A 24,883-nucleotide genomic window follows, 5' to 3' on the forward strand; every position below is an offset into this window, starting at 1 on the left:
TTGTTTGTATGATTTGTTTGATGCCAAAATGATCATGTTGCTCTAGTAAGGTATTTTGCAACCATCAATTTTAATGCTTTATTCATTGATTAAAAGAATATACATTTAACATAAACCATACAACATCAGTCATCAAGTCAAACACTCAGCTGGTTTCCTTACATTTTCTGTCAGGAGATACTTTAAGTCTGTTCACATTTATAAGATAAAATCTCACCACATCTGGCATATACACACACTGTGCCAGTGGATTCACTCTACTGATGTACATATAAAATCCGCATGGTATGTGCTCACTGGAGACAAAACAGCGCACACCTGTCAAAAGGTCATTTTAATATAAGATGGTAAAACCATTTGTAAAACACATATAAACTTTTCCATAAATAGAATCATATCTGGACATCTGTTGCATAAATTGTGTTTTCCAAAGCTTACAATATGGCAGCCAGGTCTCAGCACTGCTGGGCACCCACGTTGGCCACTTACTTTTATTATTGCAGACTGTCCTTTAACATTAAATGCACAACATTCGTACCACTTAAAACTTGGGTCAGGTGGAAGTCTCACAGAGACCACGTCTGTACCGCGGTTGCCCTGAAACAGTTTATATCGGCTTTTAAAGCCTCTCAGATATAACAAGATTTTAAAACATACTTCATGGAATGTTCTTCATGCATCATAGCAGCTCATACCTGTGATAGAACAAGGTTTGTATCTGTTTTCCTTTCCTTCCTTTACATTCACTATTCACAGTGAAACAGGTGCATGTTTAAGAATTCTGAGGTTGCTGACTGAGCCACAGCACAGCTGTGTACCACAGGTCGAAATTCGACCTTATATATTACAATCTAGCAGTATCTGGCTGGCCAAAAACTGGCCTGCCCCTGCCAGCATGTGGGCACTTCTTCGTTTTAATCTATTCTTTGGCAGCTGACACAGGCGCTGACAGAGAAAATCCAGTGACTTAGTTGCTAGGGATTTCACGACTAATGTTTTTTGCAAGCAAAGTAGACTTATAAATTTATATCTAACTTGTTATGGTTTTACCCCTTCGGAGCATAGAGACTTAACATTTCCTTTTAAATCTGGGCCCAAAGCTAACTTGTACGGAGAAGCTGACAGACCACGAGAAAAAGAAGCTACAATTCATTTACAATGGAACTACAACTTATAGCCCTTCAGAGTTAGGTAAACATCTGAAGAAGCTACACAGTGCTAGAAACTACCGTTTCATATTGAAGGAAGAGATTGCAGAGTGGCAATAGTTCATGCTTCGGATACTGTATGTGAAATGAAAGCAAAAGGTTTACAGTAAATGGTATTGGATAGTTGTCTGATTTTCTTTTAAGCCTAAAAGTAGCATGCTATCAGATAACATGACAATGACTGCATTCAAATCCACTGGGCTATGGATAGTAAACATTTTTGGCTCCCGAGCACAATAACTCCGACAACAGGTAAAATCAGTGAAGTTGCAGAGTTACTCAGTTCAAAAAAGAAAGTTAGCCGGCAACCTCAGACAACCTTTGGCCACATCTGAGTTTTTTCTTTTTTTTTTTTTTTTTAAGACAAGTCCATTAACCGTGAAAGCCCTAAGCATTGCCACTTTCAGCTTCTAAACCAATACCCGACTACGTTCTTTGATCAAGAAGTAGAATATACATAGAATTCTATATAGCTAATACTGATTAAACACAGCACAAGAGGGGTTAAATTCACACTACTGAAAACATAATAGGACCCTACTTGCATATGTAACCACAGGAACTGTAAATAAAGAGAGCTAAATGCCTTCACTGAAGCTTTGCATTTCTCTGTAAAAATGACGAGTTGGCTCAGTAAAGACACTGAGTAATTCTATGTCCATGACTGCGTGCCAAGGTCGACCCAATCCAAGGGATACCTGCTCAATGAGATTATGTACCGGATCCACATCCTGATCAGCCAGTTCACCTTGGTCAAAATCAATGCTTTCTTCTGTGACCTCAAGCACTTTCAAATCAGAGCCACGAAGACGAGCAATTGCAATCAGGTTGTGAGCCCAAACTGTGTAACCTGAAACCAAACCAAAAACAGCCATTACTGTTTTGCTGGGCTCATTTTATTCCCTTTCCCCCATCCCAACTCCACAGTTGTTTCATGTAACAACGCTTCCTGTAATTGGCCTGTATACATTCTCAGCTCATAAAAGTAAGTGTGCTACACAGACAGTTTTTTGCTTCCCCCCCATCCCCACAACATTTCTCGGTAGTGGAACACTTGCCTCCTTGTATACACTAGTATTTAAAATATTAGATGGAAGATATTCAGCATGCGAGTTAAAGCAGCCACTGATCTTAAACACACATGTAAGGGTTAAAAATGGCTGCAAAGGAATCAGTAAACCATGACTTGAGAAAAGACAATCCAACAGTGGAGACCCAGATTTCTTGCAAACACACACCTGTTTCTTTGCAACTGTGACACTTGTGTATGACGGTTTTTCAAATGCAATCATGACTCCATTTGTATGGATTGTCTCAAATCACGCCTGAGATTACTGCCTGCACAACTGACATCCACCCCCTCTCCCTTTGCAAGTGTGTATTTATATACACACCCATTAGCTTTTAAACTGCTGAAGTTGCACACCTATATAATTCACCTACCGTGCACTGCCAGAAGAGACAGCCTTGTGCATCTCCAGGCTAACAAAACCAATGGGTCTTCGGTCCGGTTGTCGCTAAGATCTGGGAAGCCAGATGTATCTATAACATCATTCATGAGTATGAAGTGAGTGAGGAACTTATCATACTGCCTAGATATGAGATCAACAACTGCCCCTGAAACGCAAGTGATATAACTGTCAAAGTGAATCCTCTCCAGTGGGATACTGGGCTTAAGAACCCTTAACATATCATCGCTCTTGATATCAAAAGCCATCACATAGACCCGAAGATTAGTGCTGTTGCGTGTCAGTGCCTTCCAGTCCTCGTCTTCTGGCATATTTTCCAGGGACTTGTGCATTACAGAAATGTTGTGGACCAGAAGAGACAGTCGATGCAAAGGCACATGGTTATTATTAGCCAAGACTCTTGCCATTCCTGCTGTAAAATCACAGAAATCCAAGGCAAGGGAGCGGAGACCGACAAAGCGCTCCAATTCAACCGCAGTGATAAGAGTGGTATTGCCAGGAACGTGGTTGTCCAGTAAACTCAGGTGTTCCATGGTGTTGGCAATGGGATTGGAGAGAGATGACAGCGATGTAGGAGTTACAATCTGCAGCATGAACCCACACGACAGCCATTTCAGTTGCCTACTGTTACTCAATATTTCTTCAAACAGTTGCTGTATTCTGCAATAGAACACAATCCACAAGAATCCCATTAAATATGAACTCAGCTGTCACTGCACCATTTTTTAAAAAATTCAGAACCTAATTTAGTGGACATGTCATTGGCTGGATCCATCACTGCACTTGCACAATATCATATATTTTCCCCACTTTCCTCTCCTTTCGGCAGTTCCTTCTAACTCCAGGAAAGTTGATTCCCAGAGCTGTGTAGAAAAACAGCCATGCAAGTTGGTGAGATGAAGTGAGGAGGAAAAGGAAGGATAAATCACCCTATATGGCTCTTCCATCAACAGCAAACACCTTGCCTTAAACAGCACTGTTCTCTTCCTCATTTTTGAACAGGTGTAACAGAAAATCCACTATGCCCATTTCAAACTGCACCAGCAAATGATACACTTTGCATGATGGCTTCTTTCCATGAGTTAACTGGCACATACTCAGCCTGACTATCCCCCATTGTTACAGATTGCTTTTGCATGGTGTACTCAATAACACTCCTGTTCTCTGATTTGAGAGACTTGGAGTACAATTTAAATTAGATAATCAGAATAAAAGTTAGCCCTCATTCAAACTTGCATATGAATCATATGGGATTGTCAATTTAAAGCTGAATATGAAATCTCTATTTACACCATTTGTTCTGTGACTTGCACATGAGAAACAGCTCTCTGATAATGTAGTTGGCGTAATGAATGTGCATGTGTGAATAGCACCATGCTCAGCCTCTTGAATCCTGGCCACCGTCTTTTGAAGTGGAGGAAGCTTCAAGGTTAGGAACTGCTTGATGAAGGGTGTCTGAAAAGTGAAGGTATAGAATAGCACATGCTCAGCCTCTTGAATCCTGGCCACCGTCTTTTGAAGTGGAGGAGGCTTCAAGGTTAGGTTATTATTTGAAACCATTTACATGTTTATTTATTTTTATTTTTGTATTTATATATCACCCTTCTCAAGTGGTTTTAGATGGAAGATTTCTATGGAAGATTTCTCCATGACTATTCATCTGAAATTTGCGAGACCATTTGTAGTGTGTGACAAGTTACTGTCTTTGGGTCACTTGATGATTACCTCTCATCAAGGGATAGTGTGAAAATTAGTTCTATACCTTCACTTTTCAGACACCCTTCATCAAGCAGTTCCTTGATTTCCCTCATCTCCCCAGCTAGGGGAACCATTTGGAGGCATTCAGAATGCCTGAGGGGACTGCAGCTGCCTGAAAAAACTGGTTGCCTCCTAATGCTCATGGACCTCTTTAGAGCCCCACAGATTTAAAGCAGCAAGGGGGACTAATGACTGTAGAACATGACCAAGTTACAGAAAGAAGAGTTTGTTACCTGCAGAACAGATTTGTACATGTGTGACCAAAAGCTCGCAGTTCTATTTTGAACCTATATAATTGGAGCTAGGAGATCGTAAATGTTACAAAGTACAATCTTCTCTACTAATTTGATGTTCTTTATTTGACATTATTGAATAGCATTGTGCATACCTGTTCTATGTTATAACCACCCAGAGCTGCAAGGGAGGACAGTATATAAATATAATAAAAATAATTTTAAAAGATTTGCTCATACCCATCATTAAGAACAGGGGTCTTCAACCCCCGGTCCGCGGCCCGGTACCGGGCCGCTAAGGCCATGGTACCGGGCCGCCAGCGGCCACGCCTGCCTCCCCCCCCCCGCAGCGAGAGGGGGGGAAAGAGGCCGGCATGGCAGCCGGTACGCATGCGTGTTTGAGCCCCCTGCTGGCGAAAGTGCACATGCGTGGCTGTTCTGCGCATGCGCGTTAGCGCCACCTAGTGGCGAAAGCGCGCATGCGCGGCAACTGCGCGTATGCGTTTGTGTACAGCTGCTGTGGCCGGGCCGCTGGCTCTCTCCCACCCTCGGAGGCGGTCCCCAACTACAAGAAGGTTGGGGACTGCTAATTAAGAATACTTGCCAGTACATAGAAACAAATATTCAATGTGGTGCACACCAACCTGGATTATGTTTCTCTGGTAAAGGAAAGTGCTTGTTTTCAATTTGTTTTACTGATACCCCAAATAAGACTGCTAGACACCAAACTAAATCAGGAGAAAGATCTGGGCCGGTTTGTGAGGTGGCTGCTAAAGAAATCCAAATTATAACAATGGGCTGAATACTGAACCAAGGAAGTTTGCAGACAACATGTTTGCAGCCTTTCCCTATAACACCTGCCCCTCTCCCCCACTCCTAGCAGCTTAGAATTCCTTCTCCTTTCTTATGTGGGGTTCTCTGAAAATTCAGGCCAGAGGTGGGGCAGTGCTTCAGAAAGACCAAGAGGAAGAAAGGCTAGCTTTAATCAGCATCAGTATAATTTTAAAAGTATCTATAAAGTATGGTGCATCCAAGTAGTTTAAATACATGTGCCTCTGCAATTAAGACCACTCTTGCACTTTAAAAGCATAAAGTATGCTCAAGTCCCAGAGTTAGTGACCCCAAATACAGAGGCACACTCCTTATTGTATAATGAGATGCATCCATTTAATTCAGTTGGAACAGATGAACATTGAGACAAAAGCTCACAGTGGAACAACCTACAGAAGGCTGTTTACAGACATGGACCTCAGTTTTTGGATCAGGGCAAAAGTCTCCAAGCACCTTTGCTCTTTTCCTCACTGTAGAATAGTTTAGCGGGGATGGGTGGGTGCTGGACTGACTCTTAACTGGATAAGTTGTACGGTAGCCCAAGTAGTTAACTAAGGAAACCCATGCTCAAAGCCCCATTAAGCCTGTTAGGTGACCATAGGCCAGTCTCTCTCTCTAAACTAAGAATGCATGGGATACTGTGAAAAACAATTCTGTTCAACCCAGTCCGCACAATGGCCACAGAAGACAGAATTTTCTTTTTCTATTATGACTGAACATTAACAGTCTTATTGGGTGAAGCAAAATGTTCAACTGTTTTGAATACCACTTATTAACAACTTACTGTTTAATCTTTTTGCCATCTGGATCCACCTTGCTGAGGTATGTATTCGATATACTTCCATGTTGTTGTAGAATGCTTATATCACCAAAAAGACTTAACTTCTGGAGATTTCTGTTTGGAAGAAAACTTGAATTAAGTCTAAGAGGCAATGCATTAGAAAGTATCTCAAACTTCTGCATTCTTTAACACAGGCCATTACAAACATAGTTACTATACATCCCTCGGGGACATGGAGCCTAAGTTTTAACTTAGTTTTAACTAAGTTTTAACTATGCAGTGATTATTCTATAATCTGCCAAAAGCACCAACAGAACCTAGGACCTAAAATAGTGAATGTTTCCCCACCATCCATAACGTGGGTTGAAACAATTATTATTGTTTCTTAATATAGTTAATAAGTAAATGTATATAATACAAATGGCTACAAAGTAGCAGTGAAACATTTGGTTAAATGGGTAGCAAAAGCCATATGAAAACACAACTTCCTTGTGCACTATATGGTGGAGGAAGGGTTGGATGAAAATTGGAGGACTTTAAGCTAAATCCCCCCCCTGCATGCAAGGGGGGAAACAATTTTTTTTTCTGATATCCCCCCCCCCCATTGCAGTAGCCCTCTGATTCCCCTTAACCCTCTGTCCCACAGTATTTCAGATGAAGGCATTTCATCCTGTAGTGGAGAAGAAAGAGCTGCGCTTCCATGCACGGAATTTAGATGAGATCTAACCCTTTGACAAAAGATTATCTCCCTTCCCAATAAGCATGAGCTTACTTGTTTTCTATTTCTCCTGGTAGACCTATTGCATGCATGCAAAGGTCCGAATAGGGAGAGCTGCCTCAATTTGTCTGCATTCTGAAGTCCATCTTGAAAGGCTGTACAAAGCAGAGGCACTAAAGGGGGCTTAAAAGGCCATCCTGGCTGGGGCCAAAGTTTCAGAAGACCTGCACAGTCCTTCCTCTTTCTCTCTCTCTTTCGTATGCTGCCCTCAATAATCGTACTGTGACCAAGTCACAGCACAACAAACCTAGTTGTGATCTTCTGTGTTCCAAGTTGTTATGGTAGGTTTTCACTAAGGATGCCAGCCTCCAGATGGGACCTAGGTATACCTGGAAGAGCCCCTGGAATTGCAGCTCATCTCCAGACTACAAAAGTCAGTTCCCCTGGATAAAATGGCTGCTATGGGGGGGTGGACTCTATGGCACTGTACCCCACTGTGTTTCTTGTTTTCCCCAGGCTTCACTAACAAATCTCTAGGAGTTTCCCAACATGGATCTAGCAACTCTACACGCCCCCCCCCCCCATTGCCAGAAGAGACCTGGCAATCCTTGTTTTCACCAAAGTGTATCTTTTTGATAACAACTGCAAGTTTTATGTATGTACCCTTCCTAATATATACACAATACTCTGAAATACAACAATCTTTACTTAGCAGTTCCCAAACAGGATACTGTCTGATTCAAATTAGATAAATTGACAATAATGTTCAAGATCATTACAGAGAGTAACATATGAAGCAACCCCCCCCAAAAAAAAAACACTCCACAAACTCCCTTGCCCTAAATTATTTTCTTTAACACAGACTGGGTTATAGTCCGCAAGGAAGGGCTTTGCGGCCTGCAGGTACACTCCTGCTGGGGAGGGAGCCAGGGGGAGGGGGGAGGGGAGGGGTGGAGTTTGGAGCCTCCCTGTGGGCCAGGGGGTGTCTTTCCACTCTCTTTAGCCTGGGAAGCAGTCTCGCCGCAGTGACAGCGCTTGCTCGGCCGAAGGGAGCCTCCGGTGGGAGAGGGGGCTTTCCACTCCCTTTAGTCCGCTTTGCGGGCCAAAGGGAGCTGCAGCCACCCTCTCACGCCCTCCTGCCTGCCACCACTTTCAAAGGCCAATTTAAAATGGGCTTTGATACTAGTAAACTGAATAAGAAGAAAGCTGCTTTGCAAGTCAGGTCTCAGTTATCTAGAAATGTACCTTCTGCCCATGTATATTTATGCTGGTCTTTTGTAGCACCAATTATCTAAATTCAGCAACCCCTTCAACAGTTTGATTTTAATTTGTAGAAACACCCCCTCCCATTTTTGTTCCTTTCTCATCCCCACAGGCCAGAAAGCCTCTTTAAGTAAAGCATGTGCACCAAGCTCCTTGAAAGCTTCTGTCCTCAAAATAATACAGTGAGACACTTACCAGCTATGCTTTAAAATCCAATTCAAGAAAAAAGAAAGGGTAGCTGATTCTGTAGATCCACAACTCAAATGGCCCCAAATTCAAGTTCTTATCAATCTCATGCCTAAACTGGAAGGGACTATATTTCAGTGACACTAAACAATTTTTCTAGAAAGAAGGCAGTGAACAGGAATATGAAGAGACCTAAGGAAACTTTCAAAATTGCTCATAGAAATAGAAAAGACTTGATTGAACCTGAACTGCTGGTATTCACCACTGGTTATTGTCTATGGATCCAGGGTGGGGTTTCTCTTCTTTTCTATACTGACATCCTTTACTTTATTTATTTATATACCAAAAGTAACTGTGATTAACATATTAAAATGGTAATTCCTTGTTGTTGCTCAATCAATCAAGAGTTTTTAAGGCTGAGCTATGCAGCAAATCATCCCATTTTATGATTGGTGATCTGGATGCTAGGTTACAAGCAGGTTGTAGCAACAGCTTTAAGAGCCCTTCAAACAATGGGGAAGCCAATTTCCTTTCCCAACCCTAGAAAACGCAGGAGGATCTGCTTTCATATTAGCTAGATAACACAATAAGGCCATTGAGAAACCAATGAAGCATTCTTCAGGCTTGGAGAAACATCAGAAGTGATGCAATTGTGCAGATTATAGTTGGGAAGCATAGCTGTAGACGCATCTACCCAGGGCCTCTCCCCTTCCTACCCCCCCTCCAGGCTGATCACTGGCCATTTTGGGAAGAGGAGTGGGTCATAATATCTGATAAATGTTCAACATTTTTTTTTAGAATATATAAAAAATGAATTCACTCCCACCCATTCAGGAAACCCTTCCAAGGCTGTCAAAAAACCCAGGGTTTCATGAAACCTTGGTTGAGAGTCTGCAATACGGTCTTGCAGTCTGTCCTTACAAAGGTCTTGTATACCTCCTGGAGATTCCCAAGGGCTACGGTTTGAGAAAGACTGGCTTGTAGCACAATAATTGTTTAAAAGAATACCAATTTATTTTTGCATACCATTACTTCACTGCCTAGCTGCTTGGAGCCAGTACTAGTTCCAACAGTTTACTGAGTCACAAGTCTGAAATTAAATAGCATCTTCCAGTTGTGTGACCCCAATTTAGCAGCAACTAATTTATCTTTTAGTACTAACTTAATTCAGTAGATTGTTGCCACTTTCACCTAGCAATTCTGAAGAACTGTCATATCTGATCTACCTTAAATCTATTCACATGCAGATAATTTCTTGTCTGAGATGCATCAATATTTTGTCATTTCTCAGGGCATACAATTTACTGTCATTTATTTATTTATTAAACTTGTATACCGCCATTCCCAGAACTGGCTCCCGGTTGATCACATAAGACAGCGTTTAAATAAAACACACTTTAAAAGAACATAATAATATATAATATCCCCATAATAATAAAATCCCCTTTAAATTATATCCTTATGGTAGTATTCCCACAATAGCAATGACAGATAAACAAGAAACAAAATATGACAATAATAATGTATAACTCCTCCCTCATCACTCATAGCCAAGGTCGTCAGCAGGTTAGTCACAATGCATTTGGTAGATAACAAAATTAGGGATAGTTGCTCAACATCCAGGCCCAGTCTAACACCGGGCTTGGGAACCGGGGGGAAGGGGAAACCCAATCTTACATCCCTGGGGGCCTCCACCTGGCCTCAACCAAACGCCTGGTGAAAGAGCTGTTTTGCAGGCCCTGCAGAACCATGAAAGCTCTGTCAGGGCCCACAACTCTTCCGGGAGCTCATTCCACCAGGTAGGGGCCAGGACTGAAAAGGCCCTAGCCCTGGTTGACACCAAGCACACATCCCGGGATCCTGGAACCATCAACGAATGCTTATCTGGAGAGCGAATAGTCCTGCAGGGGGCATAAAGAATCAAGCGGTCCCACAAGTAGGTAGGGCCCAAGAAGTGGATAGCCTTAAAGGTCAAAAACAATAATTGGAACCTGGTCCAGAAGCAAATTGCCAACCAAAATGCAGCTGTTTCAGCAATTGTTTCCCAAACACTTCCTAAGGAAGTAACTTTCACATCACATCTGTATGATCTGTGTTTTAAAAAATAAGCTGCTACAATATAAAAATCTGAATTATAAGCAGCAGTTAGCGTCCAAGAACATCCAGCAGTGTCACTATTTTTATCTTTGCAGCTTGACATGTCTTGCCCCAGGTATTGTTGATTCCTAAAAGAACAGCATTCTCATTTGAAAAGCTGAGTGCAGTTGCATAATCTATACACATCGCACAGTATTAGTGCCAAACTAGACTTCACAAAAGATCCTGATAAGCTGTCACTTCAAGCCTCCCTCTCACAATATTCAACACAAACAAAGTATGATACAACATCTCTGGAGTGTGCATTTCTCAGCTGCTGCTTCACATCATTGGCTGGCAAGGAGACATACGGTTTGATGACATCACATCATGCCATGTTTGTGCTAAATGTTACAAGGAAGAGGAGAAGGAACCAGAAAATGAAGAGAAGGAACTTATAATGCCTAGTTCGGCTCAGAAAGACAAATTATGCATAATCATTTTGCTATTTTTCAATTGACTGACAGACTGAGAGGCAAGAAGAAAACTTCAAAGTATTGTTTTAAAACTGAATTGCAGCAACTCCATTCAAGACCCTGAAAGACAGCATGAGAAAAAGGGTGCTGCAGCAAGAAGGAAAAAAATAAGCAAAAATACAAACAAACACATCCATGTCTTGCTCTGTTGTTTCCAGAAGGGGAGACAATCTGCTAAATTACCTCTCAAGCTGCAGTTCTAAGCCCTCTAAAACTTCTGAAGCAACTTCCAGGGGATTCAAGGATAAGCCAAACAGACCTGTTCCATGAATTCATTGGATACAACTCAATGGCATATAAACATTTTCATTACATTGCGCTTATTATCCTTCTTCAAAATATTAGCCACAATGAAAAAGAAAGCATTAATTATCCTGAATTTATACAGCAGATACACTAAAATAATGTCCATTCATAACAATGCAAGATTCTCTGCATATTGGGCTTTTATTTTTCCCCACAATCTGTTTCTAATGGTGACTTTAGAACTGCAGGATGTGTTCTACGTCCCACCACCCATTATAAAAGTATCTACTACACGATCTAGAAACAAATGGCAAGAAAATAACTGCACTGCTAACTCCAGTACTATTACTCTGGATGAGAAGCAGGGAGGTACCTTTTCTCGGTGGGAGAAGGAAGTGTATTTCTATGAAGTTTACATACTAATAGAAGATCTGGCCTTCATTATACAATGAAACGCAGGCCCAGGCATAGAAACAAACTAGGCATTACAGAGTTAGAACTATCCCATCTACCTTTAATTGACCGCATCTCTTGAATCACCTTAAACTTACAACTATTAATACAATTACCAAGCAGTTCCTTTGCTCTCACCTCACAAGGAACCTGTGGAAATTGCTGGCTTTTATCATTTCTGTGAAGATACACCATTTGTTTCTTCTTGCTCACAGAAACCAATGTGCAACCTGACAGCAATGTATATCTACTTGCCCACCAATCACTGAGCAAATGGATGCTGGTGAGAAAAGTCCCTTAAATCTTACAACAAAAGTTCAGTAGCACCTTACTAACATCATGACACGTCAGTCCTTCGTGAAAGGGAAAAAAACTGAGTTAAAAGGTTAGGTATGAATTCCAACATAAACCATGTCCTGAAACACACACACCCTTTTTTTAAATAACATCAAGCTTGATTAAGAGTTCTGGGAAATTCAAAAGCTCGCAGATTGTTTTGTATCATTTCGGTCCTAATAAAGGGTATTGTGCTTAGGTTTTGAAACTAGACAGCTGTCTGGAGCCCTTGCTAGCCTCATTTATGTATACATCTTAGGGAGAAAGAGAAGATAATGCGATTTAATTCTTCAAGTCACATGAAGTGAACTGAAATGATGGTTCCAATACTGGTAATGGAATTCAGAGGTATTATTAGTCTGCATTAGCTCACAAGACACACAAATAAAGGGCTAAATTACTGAAGTGAAAAATGAAAAACTGTTCTACATGTAGTGAAGAAAAACAAACATTTAATTTGTATAAAGCAGAAAAAAGAAATGGTTAATTCTAGAGTAGTTATTTTTCTTGTGCAGCTGAAAAGGGAATAGGCATAATTAGCAGAGTAAAGCAGAGTAGAGCCTCTTGTGGCGCAGAGTGGTAAAGCAGCAGAAATGCTGTCTGAAGCTTTGCCCATGAGGCTGGGAGTTCAATCCCAGCAGCCAGCTCAAGGTTGCCTCAGCCTTCCATCCTTCCGAGGTCAGTAAAATGAGTACCCAGCTTGCTGGGGGGGGGGTAAACGGTAACGACTGGGGAAGGCACTGGCAAACCACCCTGAATTGAGTCTGCCATGAAAACGCTAGAGGGAGTCACCCCAAGGGTCAGACATGACCCGGTGCTTGCACAGGGGATACCTTTACCTTTTAAAGCAGGTTGAATACTATTTTCCATTCTTTCTACAATTCAGTAGATAAGATGGGCTACGTATGCAAAGATATATAAAAAATTTGTATTGGATCCAAAATGTTACTAAATATGATATCGTATAATATTAAAATGTCCAGTGACCTTAATACAAGGTAACAGCTGCTGGGGTCCATTATGCATCAAGATGGAAAAAAGAATCTTGACCAGATACTATGGACTGGTTAAGCAAACTGTTGAAATATGGGACAATGGCAAAACTTACATATCTATTGCATACTAAATCAACATCAGAATTAAGAAAATGGAATCCAATATTAGATTATATCAACAATAAAAAAACTGAAATGAAAAGAAATAACTGATTTTCATGCTGTATATGTAAACCTTGGGGAAATGTAAACTCTGGAGAAAATGCAGAACATGGTGATGTAAAATCCGTATTATCAAATGTCTGCTTTATGATTATTTTTCCTTTCATAAAATAGTAGTTCTGTAATATATAATCTCTTTCTCTATAGAATTAAAATTTCTCCTGTTTTGTTTTAATGGGTTCTATAGAGGAGTGTATGTTTAATGCTCTATCCACCATGAAAAACACCAAGATAAACACAACACCAAGATAAACACACTGCTCCAATTGTTCTCTTTCCCTAATATTGACCCATACATGCATCTAAAATATAGGACTGTGGAAGAGATTCCAAGAAGAAATTGGAACATCAGTGAAGACCCACTGGTAGCTTATGTTTGTTCGCACATTGTCTAAGAACTTACCACAGGCAAAAGGGAAACGGAGTCCTCTTACTTGCTTTAGAAGTTTTTATGATCGAAAAACTAGAAATTCTGCAATTCAGCAGACAATATTCAGAAATTCTTAGGGACTTTTTGAATTGTTCATTCTTATTTTCTCTTTTCTTCTTACCTTTGCAATCCTACAGATATTAAAGAATAATTATGCTCAGAAATAAGTAACTGAACATTAAGTGAATCTGAGCTGCACTTCCGAGCAAATTAAAATGGGAGTTATATAAAAACTATTCTTCTGCTTTTGAATTACAACCTGAAAATACACATATTGTTCATTTTCACAAAAAAGCACGTTATGTAAGCCACATGACCAGAGAGGAAATACAGCAATTATACTGTGCAGAACAGATAGTAAATAATTTGGAATCTTGTTTGGGGACAGAGTGATTTGGTGACTATGAACCTTGCCCTTTTATTATAAACAATTTATTGACCGCACCCTTCCTGCTAGTGGGCCCTCTGCAGAGACCGGCACACTTGGCGGCATCTATTCCACAGACAAATAACACTGTTCATACAAGTCAACTTTCCCAGCACGAACTTCAACAGAAGTTTTATCAGAGCTTACCTTCTAATCTATGTAACTCAGCTGTAAATTAACATTTCCCTATTTCTTAGCTTGTATGTAACAGTGAACAAGAAAGTGGATAACACTGCATGGGATTAAAAACCCTCTGGAGCTGAATTCAAAAGTATGAAGACCTCCAGCAGTCTCTCACACAGAGGCCCAAGTGATCCAAAGCTAATGGAAATTATGCCTCTTAGTCAAACAGAACAGAATGTGTTTGCCAAAATAATTTTATCATACTCTAATTTGCAACTTTAGCCAAACAAATGCTCTTAAATTGTCAAGCACGTTCAAGCTCAGATACTCTTTTATTTTAATCTAATTTTATCACTGAAAGAGCCAGAAACAACAGGGACGAAAATTGAGGTGGCTTTGCCGGTGCAATACCAGGATTCAGATACAAGTTTAAACTAGTCAATGCCATCTTTAACTGTATATTCATACGCACAGCAGTTTCCATGCAACACAATTTCTGAATTGCATACAAAGCTATACACCAGAGAGAAACTACTCTCGTTATCACAAGAACAAATGAATACTCACAGGAGAAAGTATAAATTAAACAGCTCTAGAAATATGCTCTCTTGTGGCGCAGAGTGGTAAGGCAGCCGTCTGAAAGCTTTGCCCATAAGGCTGGGAGTTCAATCCCAGCAGCCGGCTCAAGGTTGACTCAGCCTTCCATCCTTCCGAGGTCGGTAAAATGAGTACCCAGCTTGCTGGGGGGTAAACGGTCATGACTGGGGAAGGCACTGGCAAACCACCCCGTATTGAGTCTGCCATGAAAACGCTAGAGGGCGTCACCCCAAGGGTCAGACATGACTCGGTGCTTGCACAGGGGATACCTTTACCTTTACCTTTAGAAATATGCTATGGTAACAACAGATACCTATTTATCAAGACTGGTCATGTGTGGAATGATATATAAAAGCACATAGTAGTGAAGTTACAATTTAAAATTTGACTGGCCTATCCAAAATGTCCACCTATTTGAATACAGATATTAATAACCACATGACAGATCTCATAATCTTAGTTGGAGATCTGTCAAGTTTCACCCAGGCCAGTGAAAATGGCTTATTAGCAATTTCCCCTAGGAAAAATGTTTTTGAAGATTGTTATAATCAAATAATTACACTATATCTTTCCTGGAGATGCTGTAAAAATAAATTAAACCAACCTACTACTGAGCATGATTTGGCATTTCTAATACGTCAAACTTTCTAATTACAAATTTGGAAGTGCAGTCCTTTCTATCCTGATGCCTTCTGTGATCTACCCATGCCCAATGATGCACTTCTAAAAAGTTGGGAAAAGGTGAAGCAACCAGCTACTATTAGCACTGGGCTGTTTCTAAAGGTTCTCAGACCACAGTGTGTGAGTTATGGAAGATTTACTTGTTTTAAGAGAGCCTTGAATTCAGGAAGCTGAGCACAGCAACCAGGAGAACATTTTATAATCAAGAATAATACAATCTGGGGAATTTCCTTGAAGTTCAATAAAAAGCTAGCTCTGGCCATTTAAGCCATATGAGACAGCAGGCAAGACTAACAAGACTACCAAAGGTATGCTTGAAGGCATATTCCTCCCTTTTCTGCTAGTAACTCTATTGCTGCAGTGGACAATGTGGACTTCCAGCGTGTATTGCAGTGCTTTCTGATTTAGCTGTGCCAGTTTTAAGCAGCAAAGATTGTTCACACTATGTGCCATGATGCTGCTGCAACATCATATGGGTGGGACTACTGCCAAGGCTACTAGCATATCAACTACAAATGTAATTTCTCAAGGACAATTCTGAAAAACATTCAGAAACAAAAGAATGTAGATCAGTGTCTCCATTTGCAGATTTAAAAACTGCTACATCATTCTCTAAAGGGCTTTGTTAGAAAAATGCATTTTTGTAAACATATCAGGTCTTCACTTGAGCAGTAGGAATGATACTTCTCTATCTCTCATTCTGGAATTTCACAATTTTGGGGGAAGAGACAGAACTGACATCATTTATAAGTCCATCTTTTGCACTGAAAATCCAGGCAACTTACACATTGAAAGTCAACACAATCAAAAGGTTGGGACATCAAATAAGCTATGTAATATTATTAGGATTGAAGGAATTTGAAACAGAGCTCACATCCTAATTTAAAAACTTGCAGGTTTGTTTTCTTAAGGTCTTGTTTAGTTGCAGCTAGTCACATCAGTTGCTTCTTGAAGAACTTGCAGATCTTTACACGGCTGCTTGATTTTAATGGAAGCATCAAAGCTTCAGAACACAGTTTTTAGAAGTACATTTGGGTGAACAGTTTGTTACGAGACAGTTTTACAAAAGCTTTATCACTGCATCACATTTGACTGAATAATAAGCAGGACACAGTCCAATCAGTTTTCCAAAAAGCAGTTGCTTCAGCCAGGCTGCCATCCACCCAATAATCTAACCTCTAATTATATTTTTGCTCTTATCTCGTATCTCCTGGCGAAGAACATTTCACTTGTCAATTTAATTGCATTATGGCTATTGACACAATAGGTGGTGATAATATGGACATTTTCCATTGCACTGGAACATCTTAACAGCCTCCACAATGTGATCGCTGCTAGCCATATCAGCCAATGTGGTTCCCAGAGTTCAATGACAGAAATTAATGTCTTATCTTTAACGTCACCTCAGAAGCCTATGGACTACAAGATGTTGAACATGCTAACATGTATTGCATTTCCTAATTTAATCTGTTTTGTTAGGTATTCTAATAGGAACATTGCTAAGCAATTTCTCTTTGCACAAGCACATATCCCCAGAAATGTAGGAAATACAGAAAACCAGCAGGAAGCTGAAGATAGAAAAAGTAAGTGTTGTGCCAGGAAGACCTAGTTTAGCATTTTAATTACAGTTTGTGCATATCTGCAATAAAGAGATGCACACATTTACCAATGACAGTCACATGCAGAAATCAAAACACTTTTTCACCTATAAAGAATGTAAATATACAGACACTGAAGATGTTTAGTTAAATACTTTGTCACTTATAACTGAAGAAACAGGAGAAACAAACAAACAACTTTTCAGAGATACAAAGAGTTCACTGCCTTTTTTTCAGAACTTAAAGTTTTGCATATTTACGTGGAGGTTAGAAGCTAGTTGAATAAGATATAGAATAGTCAGAATTGCCTTGTTGCCCTAGTCTAACAAGGGGATGCAGATCTACTGCAGAAATTAACCTGGTCTGGTATAGATGGGAATCTGCATTGCAATCCTATGTAAATCACTTTGTGGAAGCCTGGGGTATAATAATTGAAATAAATGTGTTGCATGCAGAATCTTTCTTAGAGTTTCTTGAAACTGCTGCAGTTAATGAAGTTGAAGACCAGTTTCTCCACAGTTTTGGACGTTCTGCTGAAAGAAAACCTTTCCTGCTCACTACAAACCGCAACAATTCTTCCTCAGATAAATAACTTGCCTCTTTTTGTCTTCTGTAACCATCCTTCTGGTGTTTTTTATGGAGGAAGAAAAAAGGAGCTTTATGGTTTCTTCCATTTCATGAGTTCCATCTATATATGAAAAGCCACCAGTCTTTTTGCAGCAAACCGCTGCTTTTTCCAAAAGTAAGATAAACAAATCAGAAAGACCCTAACACAAGGCCTACTAGGGAATTGACAGTAGAGGTTAAACATGAATCAGAACTTCCACAGTGAAACAATAAAACATATGGAGCAAAGATGTATTACATGACAAAATGTAGCTACTAGAAGGTCAAACTACATGTTTTTTAGAATGCTACATTCAGCACTAGGGCTTCTGATCTGAACTGCAGACATGAGGGGAAAGATGCTTTTTCCTTTACGCCATTTTCTCCATTCCTACTCAGCTACTATTTATTCTGCGAGGCAGAAACATACAGTTACCATATGGGTATATAGGCAATAGCAACCCTTGGTGCATTTGCATTTTTAAAATTCTGAAAAAATTATAACCATTTTTAACCTGTATCACCCCATTCCATAAGCAACAGCAAATTACTGACCATGAATTTCCCCTTATTAAATGTAATTTGGCCCCTAGCAGCTAAGAAATGGAGCTGGGGATTCAGAGATCTCCTGTTCAAATTTCACCTTTACCATGAACTCACTAGATGATGTGAAGCAAGCCATTATCACTTGGGCACGGCTATAAAGAAAGATGGCTACTAATCAAACATTACTGAGTTAACATAAAGCACCTTGAGCACTATAGATCTTAGCAGCAGCACAATGTTTTCTCTCCTTCCATACATTAATTTTCCTGCCACATAATAGTATGTTTGGGAAACGTGCCTTGTTTGGGAAACGTGCCAACATCTGTAAAGATGGCTGGTCAGCCTAGCTCTGAAGTATTCACTTCTGAAAATTTAGAAGGAAGCTGGAATACGCAGTGAAGCATTCACAGCTTCAGCATGTAGCTGAATAACGTCAACAAGATGACCAAATATATAACGACCGGACAAATTTAATTGTGCAAATGCATCAATTACTTGCTGGATAAATTTATCTCCCATTCACCAGAATATATTTGCTGATCCTGCTCTACCTTTTTCATTTATGTCTTATCTAAACATAAACAGAGTACAGTCATAAACATTTCATGTTTTCCAAACTTGGTATGAGTTAAGACGTAAGTGCTAAAGTCCTCTGTTGTGCAGACTTGGATCTAGGAAAATGGGAGAAGTATGCAAACATTTATTGAAAATGGTTTTCATTCTATGATGAAGCAAAGAAACAAGAGACAGAAGCCAAGAAAAAGCTCTGGAACATTACTGCTCAAGCATTACATACCACTCTGGAACATTACACGACCTTGAAAGGCTGTAAGGATGTTCTCCTTCAAGTCTGCTCTTCCATAACATGAAGTTCTTGAAAGTACAACATACATGGATAATTGTGACAGTTTTTTGCATGTTTGCATGGATGCAAGGATTTCTTCCTGTGGAGCGCACGCATGCACGCGCGCGCACACACAGAGTAGCACTAAATGGCCTCTGAAATAGTTTCTGGGAGGCAGAAAAATCATGTTTTGTAAATGGAAGTACTTGTGTCCAAAGAAATTTTAGACTGAATCTACGTCTGTTGAGGGATCATTTGCCACAGGGTAGCCTATATTAGTGTCCATGGAACTGAACAAAGTTCATATTTGAACAAGCAGACCCAAATTACTTTTTAAAAAATGTTCCTTAAAATCAAATCCCTGAATTGACCCCACAAATCCACTGTTATTTCTACTGGGGAGAATTTTATCCTTGAGAATAGGAACACTATGTGTACTTCTGGAGTGACATATCTGAACCATGCACATTCAATAGTTATTCAATCTAGCAGTTTAAAACAATAGGTTGGCTCTTGTTCTAAAACTTGATGAAGATAAGCTTAGACAAAAGCATCTCACAAATACAGCTCTATTGTCAAAGATCACCCTTGAAGATTCCCCAGGAAGCATAAATGACTTCAGTACAGTACTTAAGGAGTCCCCCTAAAGGAGTGCACTGAGGGAAATACCTACACAGCAAGAGGGGAGATGGCTCAATGGTGGGGCACATATATCTTATACAGAAAGAACCAGGGTCCAATCCCTGACATCTCAGGTTAAAGCAGATTTGGGAATTGAAGATGAAGTCACAGGTCCCTACAAAGCTACAACTTTTTCAGCTGCTTTTGGGGAAGACTTACTGCTAGTGTGCATAAGTAGAGAACAGAAGTCTCATCTCCTTACTCTATTTGCATGCCAGGTGATAGAAACAGCAAAGTAAGGCTACTCTGATGGAAAGGATTCCTCCACAGCCCAAACTTGTGGCTTATTATTCACTACGGTACGCCTCCTGATATCAGACTTGCTTCCTATTTCCACCTTTGTTTGCTGCTTGCTGCTCACTGTTCTGGCCTTGACACCAGTGAGATCATAACTCTGTCTCCTTTCCTGTCACACAGACTTGCAGTTTGTGGGTTTCATATCTCTACCTAGGAACTAAAAGCAGGCCCAGGTCTGAAAAAAATCAAAGACTACTGAGTTAAGAGTCTAGCAGCAGCAGCAGATCCGGGAAAAGTCATTTTTTACCCCAAAAGGACCCAGGAAAGCCACTGCTGGCACAGACAATACCAAGTGTAAGAACAGAACTGAGACATTATAACAGTCCATTAATAACAACTGAGCAGCCCTTGCAGTATAAGGAAGCGCTGCAGAGACTGCTCAGGTTGGACTGCAGCAAGCATTGCAATGAGTGCCAGTGTGCCCAAAGGGAGATTCTGCACGTTGCCAGCAGCACCATGGCCTGGGCTTCAGCCAAGCCAACCCCCTGCAACACACCCCAGGAGGCCCTTGGTCTAGTTTCCTCCAGGCCACCTCCAGGCCACCAGCAGCCACCAGCAGCCCTCCAGGACAGCAACTTTCCCAGTAAGTTAAAGGGTCACTTTACCCCTGACTATGCTACATGGCATAATGGCTTCGCTTGGTATAAAGTCAGCTTCATGTGTCCAGGCATCTTTTCTCTGCACTGACTCTTTCGACTGTAATACTTTCGATTCTGGGATGTGCCCCTTCTCCATGTCCTTCATAAACTAGGCTTACCGTCTCCTTTCCCCTCACAAGATTTCAATAGCTACAAGGCAAGCAAATATCCAACAGGTGGAGCATTCTCCCCATACCAACCCCCTCCCAGTCAGGCAGCAGTGCAACCTTGCAAGAGAAGGAAGGAAGAGGCGAGCCGTCCTGCGCCCCCCACCCCCACCCCCACCCCCACCCCGGGTGTCCTCCCCACATCGCTGCTACCTGTTGTTGCGGACGCTGCTCAACACGCACAGCACGAGCTCCAGGTAGGTCCTCAGCAACTCCAGCCAGCGAGGGCAGAGAGGCGCTTCCCCGTCCGTCGCCACGGCAGCCGCCGCCGCCACCGCCGCCACGGCCGTCGCCTCCTCGCACACGCCGCTGGCGCCGCCGCCGCCGAGGCCCCCCGGCCCTGGCCCTGGCCCTGCGCCGCCGCTGGGGTAGTTGTCGGCGGCGAACTGGACGCGGAGTTCGCGCACGAACCAGCCGCACTTGCGCATGAGGAAGTCGAGGCGCGGGCGCTCGGCCGGGCAGACGCGCAGGCTGAGGCGCAGCCGGGGCCACAGGGCCGGGTAGAAGAGGCACTCGCGCCAGTGCGAGCAGGCGGCCGAGGCCCGGAGCCGGTCCGGGGCCGCCAGGAAGGAGAAGATGTGCACCACCAGCTCGCTGGGCAGGGAGCCGGCGCCCACCGGCCCCACGCACACCGACGACATCGCCGGCCCCGCAGCAGCAGGAGCAGCAGCCGCCGGCGGCCGCAGCAGCAGCCCCACGCCCGGCCTCAGCCTCGGCCTCCGCTCCGGCGCCTGCGACAAAAACAACAACATCAATGGCAAGAGGGAGGGAGGGAGGCGGGGAGGCGGGGCGGCGGCGAGCCCGGCGCGGCTACTGGAGGAGCCCATCTGCCGCGGGGGTGCCTGGGACGGACCATCGGGCGGCTGCGGCGGGGGGGCCGGCGGGGGGCTCGGAAGGGAACGTACCAGCAGGCTGGGGAACGTACCAAGCGTGCGAGGGAGGGGGCTGGGGAGCGGCGCGCCTCTGACTCAGCAAAGGGAACGGCGGCGCGGCTCACGAGGAAGGGCTCAGGAGGAGCCTTTGTGTGGGGCGGGCGGCACTCGCCGTCGCTTCGGGGAGCAGGAGGAATTTATCTGCAGCGCTTGCGCGTTGGGCGGCGGGGGAGGGAGGAGAGGAAAGGTCCCGCTGCGCTTATTTGTGTGATGATAAGACCATGCATGCATCCTAATAAGACAAGAATAAAAAGAATGAAGAGGAGAAGGCTTGACTCAGTGCCTAGTTTCGCCAGCACAAACTGGGAGTTGGCGAGGGATGCTGCATCATTCTGTGTGGGGCGGAAACACTGTCGCTCTGAACTGCAGGGCAATTTATTTATTTTACAATTAATTCACTTAGGGAGATTTAAATGACCATTTGAGGGTGGGAATAAAAACAGTCGCTATCCAGTAATAGCTCAAGGGGAGTTCATTTGTTTTTTTAGCTTGGGGAATAAAATGGGAGCATCACCTTGCAGTGGTTCCAGTGTGCAAAAAGATGGGCAGGCTCGCAGTGAATGATGGCACAGGGAAGTTGTTAAGGGCAGGTCCATTGGGCTCATCTGATTCCGTTGGGTGTTCCCATAGGCCTATTGTTGCCCCTTTGAAGCCTTATTTTTTGCCCAAAATTCTTGTCACTCTCTGTTGTGACCAGCAAAAGCAGGGATATGGCTGTATAATTAGATGGTGAGAGGGCCAGTGGCACAATGGCAGGACATATACTTTGTGCATAAAAGGCCTCAGATTCGGCACCCCAGGATCGCCAGTTAAAAGGATCAGGTAGCCGGTGATGTGAGAGACCCTGGTCAAGAACTGTAAAGCTGTTACCTGCTAGAGTAGACAATGCTGTCTCTGATAGACCAATGTATTTTATCTGCTCACCAGGGCAGGGGGCACAGGTTTAACACTCACTCTCAGTGGCATGCATTCTTCTAGGAAAACTCAAGTACTATGTTTGGGGATTCCATAACAGTGGGGAAAAGTCTGGTCTTGAGTCTTGCTCGTGACTTGGCCTCAATACCAAGGACTGCATAGGAGAGTACAGCACATCTCTATCAGCATACTATCTTCCCTTCACATAACTGGAGCAATAGTCACAGGTATACAAATACCTCTACAAGCAGTCTGGGAGTTTTGAGGTCCATTTCTCAGATCAGAAGCCTTACAAGCTTTCCCACATGATCTAAATTAATTGCCCCTTTAGAAAAGAGGTTGTTCACACTGACTTGACTGCCATTCACTACTCCTTTTTCTCCAGGAATAAAAGGTCTAATGAAGCAGAATGTGAAAGATAGCCTGCCAATAAGTCCCAAAGGTTGTGTGTTGTTGCTTTTTGCCTATGAGTGTGCATGGAGCTATTTTGTTCCAGGCTTTTTTTTACTGACTTCAGCATTAGGACCATGGGTGTATTTCACTTTCAATGAGCTCCATAAAATACAATAACATAAATCCTGCAGTGGTGATTTATAACCTCCACGAGGACATTCACAATACAAATCCCTAGCTCGCATATCCACTAAATTGCAGCACAGCCTTAGACAGCAGTCCTAAGAAAGTCTACTGAGAACTCAGGACTATTAAATGGGAAGGTGTTCTTAGGATTGCCCTATTTCTATATGTTTTATACATATTTAATGCCAATAAAAGGTTACTGACTGACTAGGATTGCACTGGTAAGTCATGTTTACTTAGAATTAAATAATGCTGAATTAATTAGAAGATACTTCAAAGATGGCTAGTTTATATGGAGATGTAAGGTGTTACTAAATGTACTGATATTCCAGGGTCTGGAATGATGCCCTAAGCTTGTGCAAGCTTGGTCTGTTGTGTAGCACATTGCTGTTTAGAACCACAGACCTGTTTGTATCAATGTAGTGGTTAGGAATGCAGACTTCTAATCTGGCGAGTTGGGTTTGATTCTGCACTCTCCCACATGCAGCCAGCTGGGTGACTTTGGGCTTGCCACAGCACTGATAAAACTGTTCTGACCGGGCAGTGATATCAGGGCTCTCTCAGCCTCACCCACCTCATAGGGAGTCTGTTGTGGGGAGAGGAAAGGGAAGGCAACTGTAAGCTGCTTTAAGACTCCTTCGTTAGAGAAAAGCGGCATATAAGAACCAACTGTTCTTCTACATATTTTTGACCAGCCTGCAGCTTCTGGTGAGAGTACAAGAAAACTTCTGCTAGATCAGACCAGTTGTCCATGTAGTGCAGAAGCCTGTTTCATACCCACACATAGGGCATGTTTGCCACAATGTTGATTTTGTTGCCAGAGGTTTATGCCTCTGTTTTTCATAATTCTCCTTGCCATTTTGGGGCTTATGTAAAATGTTGTTGTGCTGCTCGCTTCTGGGATCTATGAAGCTTCTCCATGAAATCTGTTAGGTTCAAGGATCTGCATCTAGAACCTTCATATCTCTCTTCACAACAATGAATAGAGTAAGTGGCTCCTGTCATTGCAGTACAAGGATTCTAGTGCTGCCTTGAAATGCTGTATCTTGTGCACATTTAATCAAAAGTCACAGTGAGTTCCAAAAGTCACATTGTGTGCATACGATTGCATTGGTCTATTTAATAGAAGCTATAATCCGGAGCCTTTGGATCTCTCTGGATTCGGATGAAGTGGCTATAATTATTTCAGGCTATTATTAGCGGCACTAACAGATTAATCATGCCCTAAGCATTCGTGGAACAGAGTCCACGTCATCAGATGAAGCTCGAGAAGCTATCCACTCACTTCAAAACAGGCATAAAGAATTCAGGAGCACTTCAACATGACTAGTGCACAGTAAATGCCTTGCAGATAACATCAGTATCTCTGCGCACGAGTCCTCCTCCACAGGGCGTCACAGTAGCGAGAGGCAGGCGGGACTCGGGCCGAAAGGCAGCTGCTCATTCGGCCGTCTGCGCCGGCCTCTGTGTTCTGTCCTTGTAGCATTAAGCAGTTCCGGTGCCAATAAAAA

The 24,883-nt window shown here is 42.3% G+C and overlaps 1 protein-coding gene across 2 annotated transcripts; it reads right to left on the reverse strand.

Annotated features, from left to right (window-relative positions):
* Nucleotides 1-51: 51 nt before the first annotated feature.
* On the reverse strand, nt 52-21,993 carry FBXO33 (F-box protein 33). Of its 2 annotated transcripts, XM_077323188.1 has the most exons (5): nt 21,872-21,993; nt 21,100-21,677; nt 6,284-6,394; nt 2,652-3,337; nt 52-2,058 (listed from the first exon to the last, which is right to left on the reverse strand). In XM_077323188.1, the coding sequence occupies exons 2-5, from the start codon at nt 21,585-21,587 to the stop codon at nt 1,787-1,789; spliced, it is 1,557 nt and encodes a 518-aa protein (XP_077179303.1). In that variant the 5' UTR covers nt 21,588-21,677; nt 21,872-21,993; the 3' UTR covers nt 52-1,786. The 2 variants fall into 2 exon arrangements, with proteins under 2 accessions (XP_077179303.1, XP_077179302.1); XM_077323187.1 differs by lacking the exon at nt 21,872-21,993 and having other exon boundaries at nt 21,100-21,788.
* Between the last annotated feature and the right edge of the window lie 2,890 nt (nt 21,994-24,883).

Source organism: Paroedura picta, chromosome 2, assembly GCF_049243985.1.
Source record: "Paroedura picta isolate Pp20150507F chromosome 2, Ppicta_v3.0, whole genome shotgun sequence".
Lineage (NCBI taxonomy): Eukaryota > Metazoa > Chordata > Lepidosauria > Squamata > Gekkonidae > Paroedura > Paroedura picta.

Coding starts and splice junctions, on each gene's coding strand:
- FBXO33 (XM_077323187.1), bottom strand. CDS start 21,773: ATGGGCTCCTCCAGTAGCCGCGCCGGGCTCGCCGCCGCCCCGCCTCCC. Junction 6,395..21,099: donor AGCAGCGTCCGCAACAACAG/GTAGCAGCGATG, acceptor TCTTCCAAACAG/AAATCTCCAGAAGTTAAGTC. Junction 2,059..2,651: donor GTCTCTTCTGGCAGTGCACG/GTAGGTGAATTA, acceptor GTTTGGTTTCAG/GTTACACAGTTTGGGCTCAC.